The 7694-nt window shown below is 40.4% G+C and overlaps 1 protein-coding gene across 1 annotated transcript; it reads right to left on the reverse strand.

Annotated features, from left to right (window-relative positions):
- Window positions 1–2461: 2461 nt before the first annotated feature.
- On the reverse strand, window positions 2462–6544 carry LOC131236208 (probable LRR receptor-like serine/threonine-protein kinase At3g47570). Its single transcript, XM_058233342.1, has 2 exons — window positions 3841–6544; window positions 2462–3087 (listed from the first exon to the last, which is right to left on the reverse strand). Exons 1-2 carry the CDS (start codon window positions 6542–6544, stop codon window positions 2648–2650), a joined length of 3144 nt encoding a protein of 1047 aa, XP_058089325.1. The 3' UTR covers window positions 2462–2647.
- Window positions 6545–7694: the final 1150 nt, after the last annotated feature.

The following is a 7694-nucleotide window of genomic DNA, read 5'->3' on the forward strand; positions in this document are numbered from 1 at the left end:
ATGACACGTGTGCAAAGGTGTGTACCTATGTGTGTGTATCAACTATACCAGTTCTTATAAGAACTTGTGAGCATTTTTTTATACTTGATGTGAGCGCAAAATCTGAACAATGCATGTAATGCACCATCCCATGAAGCACCTCAGGGCTCAACTTTCTCAGGGCTCAACTTTTCCAAAACTCTGGTGAGCCATGGCAAAAGGAAATAGTTATCTCCCTTTATATGCCTCTCTTTGTTATGCCCTTCAGATTTTTGGATCAGGTTGAAGGTTGGGCTTTGGGCCGTGAAGGTTTCATGAGGTGCCGCATCACATGGACCATTCTGATTTTGTGCCCATGACACGTGTGCAAAAGTGCACATGAGTGCTCACTTAAGAAGGTGCGCAGGTGCCAGGTGAGCATGACTCTCTCTCTCTATATATATTGCTTTGGCTGCGGTATTGACTGGTAAGATCTTCCGATCTAGGAGATTTTTGGGCTATAGGTAGGTGTGGCAATGGGCTGGGCCAGAGCCGGAGCTAGTTCCCTCCAAAATGTGGCTGGCCCATCCGGGTTGAAAAGGCTCTATCTTATTTAAATGATCAAGGCTAGAAATAGCCAAATCTTAAATTTAAATTTTTTTTTTTTCCCCTCTTAAATCCTCTGCCTACGATGATAACGATATGTCCCAACATATAAACATTTCTATCACTGACCCCTGACCCAGAGCCACCCAGCACCTTCCTACAACGCGTGCACTAAGAATGGGAACTGCTCACAAGGGATGCGAAGGTGGCGCCTACTTCAATGCATGCATTGTCTATATACACCGGCAATCCTTTTTCCGGCTTATTTTAGGGCATGATTCAAAAAATGAAGAAATAAAAATCTTGGGAGGACCACGCCACAGGAAACAGTGCTTATTGAACGCTCACAATTAAAAACTTGTTAACGTCCAATGGTAATGATTATTTGCCATCCATCCTGTTAGTAAGATCACACAGACCTCGATGAAGTGAAAACACAAATATCAGCTTGATCAAAAACTTTTGTGGGCCACAAAAAAGCTTTTAATAATCAATGAACACTGTTTCCTGTGGTGTGGTCGACCTGAAATTTATAGCTACTTAATTTTTGAGGCTATGTCCTAAAATAAGCTGGAAAAATGGATGAATGGCATGGATATACAATACACACGTCAGGGTCCCGTCCGATCTCTGGTTCCAGGTTGCAGCTAAGCAGCGTCCGCTCAAAAGTGTCCTTGAACCATCCATTCTTTTTGTATAATGGTGGTCCACTTGTGATGATTGAATTAGGCCAACAGGCCAGTCTTTCTGTGGTGTGGTCCACTTGAGTTTTGGATCTGCCTCAATTTTGGTCCTTATATTAAAATGATCTCACAAAATGGATGGATGGTATGGATATAACATATGGAGACAATGAAGAAACAAAATACACCAACACTCCAGTCCATGTTCGACTTAAAAACATCTAATATCGGTCACTAGAATTTTCCAAGCTGAGAGCATTTTGGGGCATGGTCAGCCAATGGGTCCCACACAGGGACAAAGGAATCCCATTTTAGGTCATTTTGGAGTCGAACTCTACAAGGATGTTAGCTTAGGCCTAAATTTTCACAAAACCTAAGCCCATCTACCATAGCTTGGGCTTCCGCCACATTTTTTGAAACGAAGCTATAGCAGTTGTGGGAGGCAAAAAAAAAGTCTATCTTAGCTGTCCCAAAGTTTCCTTTTATCCCCAGCTTTTCCAGAGTCGCAAATTCTAAAAGGGGAGACTTTTGCTATTGCTGCTGATGTGGAGAATTTCTTTTCCTCGAACCTACAAGCATTTCACCACAGCCATATCTCCCATACAATAAGACTGGGAGCCAGACCTCTTAGAACCTGGAAAATGGTAGAGTTTTTTCGCTCTAAATGTCCAGAATACCAATCTCTGGGCGATGGACTGGTTCCTTTGCAAATGCAAATCCCAAACCTCAGAGGCGATGAGTCCACTACAGAACAGATGGTCCAGATCTTCTACCTCATATTGAGGGATTGAATCCCTGAATATGAGATTGCGAACAACTGGATCATTTTATTTTTAACCGTACATTAATCAATCATGTTGAGATATCGGAACCAAGCTACCAATACGATCTTTAGCATGGGATCATGCGATCAAGATCATTAGCCACTTCAATTTTCTACTCATTTCTTTCGTTCCATAATTATTTTTGGTGGGAAAATCGTTTCCAATACAAGACAATCCTTTTCCAAGCATCTCTAAGAGATGAGGAACACAAATGTGAAAAACTAAAACAAACTCATAGTGCAAATTTCAACTACTAAGTATCTTCTCTTCTTCTTTTTCTTTTCCCTGAAAGGTGGGAGTAGGAGCACACTACTTGTAATTTTATTGATATGGAAAAAAGAAAAAAACAATTTACATCTACGAAGGGGTGCCAAACCAACTAACCCCTCCACTACACAATCACTAAACAAAGCAAACACATACCGAAAACCACAGAGAAGATCAAAACATAGAAAGAAACGACTTAACACCACCCAACAGCCGCTGGATGCATACAAACTTCACTTAACCCTTAGTGGGATTAGCAGCTCAATTCACACCTATTGTATCTTCCACTCCATGACTAGCCACAACTTGTTAATAATGACTAAGATACGATGAACTGTCACCCAACAATCGTTCCCTATTTTGCTGATCTGGGTGAATCCCATGCCCAAGATATAAGTCCCTTATTGCATGCATTTCTTTGACAATCTCTCTCATTTGCATCCGCTCGTTTGGAGATTCTACAGAACATGTGATGCCAATTTTGGCCACAGAAGCCAAAGACTCTCTCATTTTAGTCCTTGCAATGTGTTGTCGTTCTCCATTGGTCAGTGCTTGAACGTCTTCGAGCAGTCGCGGGTCTACAATCTCCATCACCTGATCAGGTAAAGCCATCTTAACAAATTGATGGAGGCTTAGATCATCTTTAAACATGTCATCGGTTGGTATTTTTCCTGTGAACATCTCTAAAAGAAGGATACCATAACTGTAGACATCTCCATTTGTAGACGCCTTTCCGCCCATTCCATACTCTGTCATTTACACATCTCGAATTTTCGAGATATAAAGGTTTCATGAATTCCAACAATTAAATAAAAATAGGGATTAGTTTTTGACCTAACACAAGTGACAATCATTATAGCATAGGAAACAATCATCGTATTAATTTTAAACTTTTGAAGCATGAAGTTATCCAGGTATAACTAACAAATTAGTCCTACTACAAACAATTAGTACTAATTACTTATCCATTGACCTTGTATGCAAAACTGTTCCATGCACCGTTAGTTGAAAATTATCTTAACTCAAATTAGAAAAAATAAAAATAAAAATACTAAAATGAATTTTCCATCCTCCAATGCTTCATTCTTACTAGGAGTTTCATACAAATGATTTATTCTGAGAGTTTTAGGGTGTGTTTGGTATCCACTGAAAAGCTGAGTCCATCTCAATTTATATAATCAGGGTTTTTCACAGGGATTAAAAATAGTCATGATAGCCAACAATATATATAATCTCCAGCACCTAATTAATATTAACTAAAATAAGATGAACTCATTTTTCAGTGGCTCGGAAACAGGCCGACATTACTGTTGTTGTTATTTATGAGAAATGGTTCATTTCTTACTGTGTATTCTTACTATAGCCACTATAACAACATTAGCTACACCACAAGCAATAAAAAGAAGTGACAATTCAAGCTTCATATTTAAAAATATTTGGAAAGCATTAAAAAACAGAAGAAGAAAAGATTAAAGAACAAAGAAAAAGCATGAAATTGTTACCTGGAGGAATATAGCCAACAGATCCCCTGATACCAGTTGTGCTGGTTTGATCTTGAGAGGTATTACTGGCAGCATTAGAAAGGAACCTTGCTAATCCAAAATCGCCCACATGGGCGCACATGTCATTGTCCAGTAGAACATTGCTTGGTTTTAGATCGCGATGAACGACCGGTGTCCTGCAATGGTGATGAAGATACTCCAATGCAGAGGCGACATCAATGGCTATATCTAATCTTTGAATAACGTTCAAGCTCCGCATTTCATATTGCCCATGTACATTTGGATGCAACCATTTCTCTAGACTCCCATTAGGCATGTACTCAAACAATAGAGCTTTGAAATCATCGCCTTTAAAATCGATGCTTGAGCAAGCAGTTATGATTTTAACTAGATTCCGGTGCCGGATATTTCTCAAGGCTTCACATTCAGCTAGGAAACTCCTTGAAGCTCCTCTTTGATGAAGATTGAGAACTTTCACTGCAACAAGTGTTTCATCTCGATCTAGAATTCCTTTATATACAGAACCATAACTTCCCTCGCCAATCAAATTATCTGAAGAGAACTCGCCAGTTGCTTTAAAGAGATCCTTGTAAGAAACATTTAAGTATTTACTCTCTAGGAAAGATGCAGGCAAAGGGTTCTTGCTGGCCTTTCTTCTCGCCCGATAAAGAGTAACAAAGATAGATGATAAAAGAATCAAACCTAAAACTGCACCGATCACTGAGAATATTACTGTAAGAGAAATAGACCTTCCATGTTTCTTAGAATCTTTCTTCAGGCACGCAGGCAGCTGTAATTGTGGGATACCTCCACAAAGCCTCTTGTTTCCAAGAAGTGAAAATGCACTGGAATTTTTGAAAATCCCTTGCTGTGGGACTTCACCATCAAGATCATTGGATGACAAATCCAAGTATTCCAGGATCGGAAATTTCTCTAGAGTAACTGGAATATGCCCAGACAAGTTATTATGAGAAAGATCTAGCAGTTTAATACTTTTTAAGTTCTTCAAACCCAGAGGAATGGCTCCTTGAAAGAAATTATTGCTCAAATTAAGGATTTCCAGTTTCAGACAATTTCCTAGCTCGCTAGGAATTTCACCCATCAATTTGTTGTTAGCAGCATGTAGTTCTTGAAGTTGTTCCATATTACCCACTTCCAACGGTAAAGATCCGACCAAAGAATTATCATATATATGAAGTTCGATCAGGGAAGGAATACTTAGAACCTCTTTTGGAATGGTATCGTTGAGCTCATTTGCAAGGAGGGCTAATGCTTGAAGATGACGGCAGTTTCCAAGACTCGAAGGGATTCTTCCATGCAAACGATTTCCATTTAAAGCTAGTATAACCAATCGAGTGATATTGCCAATGGAGGATGGAATTCGTCCAGAAAGTCTGTTGCTGTACAAATACAAACCTTGCAAATTTTGAAGCTTCCCAACACCAATAGGAATGGTACCCATGACAGAGCTCTCAAATATACCTAGACGATTTAAGTTGAAGAGATTGCTAATATCTGTTGGGATGCTTCCATATATCGGGTTTCCTCCTAAACCTAATATTGTTAGGTGGGTAGATAGATTGACGATGGTGTCTGGTAGTGTTCCTCTTAGCTGATTGCCAGATGCATCTAAAAATTCCAAACGGCTACAATTAGTTAAAGAAGTGAGGAAACTCAAGTCATTGTCACCTTCTCCACCTCCAAACTTATTAACAGCTATATTTAGAAGACGAAGATCATGCAGTCTTCCCAAATTTTCAGGCAAGGGTCCACTAAAATAACTAGAAGAAAAATCAACATTAACAAGTCCTGAAGCATTGGGTAATGTAACTGGTATCGATCCCGTAAATGCATTTTTTCCTAGTAAAATATGTTTGACATTAGGAAGGGTGAGACCCAAACTGGCTGGAATGTTTCCATAAAGTTGGTTAGCTGCCACTGAGAAACCAACGATGGATGAGAGGTTGTAAAGCGATGGTGGGATCAGACCCGACAGTTTATTTAAGGAGATCCGAAGAAATTGTAACTTCATTAGCTGGCCTAAATTATTTGGAATGCTTCCTTCTAAAATATTATCAATTAAGTTGAGAGAAACAAGAGACGAGAGGTTCCCGATTGGTGGTGGAATGTTGTTGATGAGATTGTTACGACCAAGATTCAACGACATGAGCTTTGACAGAGAGCAAAGCTTGACAGGAATACTTCCCTCGAGCTTGTTATACTGTAAAAGGATGGATCTGATTTCTGTGCAGTTGGACAGGTTCTCAGGGATTTCTCCTTGCAGCCCATTATAACTAAGATCAAGATGCCGAAGCCGGAAGAGAAGGCCGATTTCAGGTGGGATTTCGCCATGGAAGCTGTTACGCGAGAGGTTGATACTCCTGAGGAAAGTGAGGTTTGATACGCGAGGTGATATGGACCCCACCAATCTGGTGGACACAAGATTCAAGGAGGTGACCCTTTGAGGATGACGTCGACTGCATGTGACTCCTTCCCAGTTGCAGAAATGGAGGGAATCGTTCCAAGAGTTGAAGAACCCGAATGGATCTTCAGATATCAGATCCTTGAATGAGACCAAGGCCAGTCTATCCGTCTCGTTTCTTAAGACGGGGGATCCGATTCCAATGCAGTTCATGGATAGGAGAAGGAAGGCTAAGAGGATTAATGACCAAAATGGCCGTGAACGTAAATGTCGAAGCTCCATCCTCTTAATTGTTAGGATGGGAGGGTTACAGAAAAAGAAACAAAAACAAAGGGCAATATGTTGCGCGCGGTGGTGTGTTTTGTGTTGTAACCTATGTATATTTATCAATGGGAGTTGGTACTGCATCCGTCGTGCAACTAAGAATTCACCATGCACACGTGTTTCATAACGTGTGAGGTTAGTGCCAAAACGACTCGCTGTAGCGACGGCTGATACGTGTAAAACGAATACGGATGCTCTGTTTGCGTCAACTAGCAAAATTGTGGTCGTTACAATCTAATTGGCAAACAGAGGATCCGGACGTGTAAAACGGGAGCGGATTAGGTGAGACCTCGGAGTCACCCAAAACGGTGTGGCCCTTACCGTGGGGCCTATCTTGATGTATGTACTTTGTATCCACGCCGTTCATCTTTTTTTCCCGATCATTTTAGAGTGTTATCGCAAAATCTCTGATCAATATACACACACACACGCTCACGTGCGCACCTACGCACATGCGCACCTTTACACACATGTCATGGGTGTCTAATTTGAACGGTCCATGTGATGCGGAATCTCATGAAACCCCAAGGGATAAATTTTCACCTTGATCAAAAATTCTGGTGGGCTATAGCAAAGAGAAATGCAAATCAAGGGAGGAAATTGTTTTCATTTTTCATGGCCTACCAAAGTTTTGGATCAAAGTAAAACTTAGGCTCGGGGGTTTCATGAGGTGCTGCTTCACATGGACCGATCAAATTTTGGATTCACATCACATATGATGGGTGTGAACTGGTGCGCAGGTGAGCATTTCTCTGTATGAAATGCAAATTTTGGATCCTTACTTTTGCTTGGGTGGCAAACTCTCAGGAGTTTCAACACACGGTCAAGGGTTTGAGTATCCATAGGTGGTGAAATTCCAGGAGAACACTGAGTCCATGGGTGTGTGAAATATATATATATATATATATATATATATGTATATATATATATATACATATATATATATATATATATATATATATATATATAGAGTCGTGCTCCCCTGCGCACCTACGCACGTGCGCACCTTTGCACACGTGTCATGGGTGTCTAATCTGAACGGTCCATGTGATGCGGAATCCCATGAAACCTACTGTGAGAAATTTTCACCCTGATCTAAAAATCTAGT

Source organism: Magnolia sinica, unplaced genomic scaffold, assembly GCF_029962835.1.
Source record: "Magnolia sinica isolate HGM2019 unplaced genomic scaffold, MsV1 ctg293, whole genome shotgun sequence".
In the NCBI taxonomy this organism is placed as follows: Eukaryota; Viridiplantae; Streptophyta; class Magnoliopsida; order Magnoliales; family Magnoliaceae; genus Magnolia; species Magnolia sinica.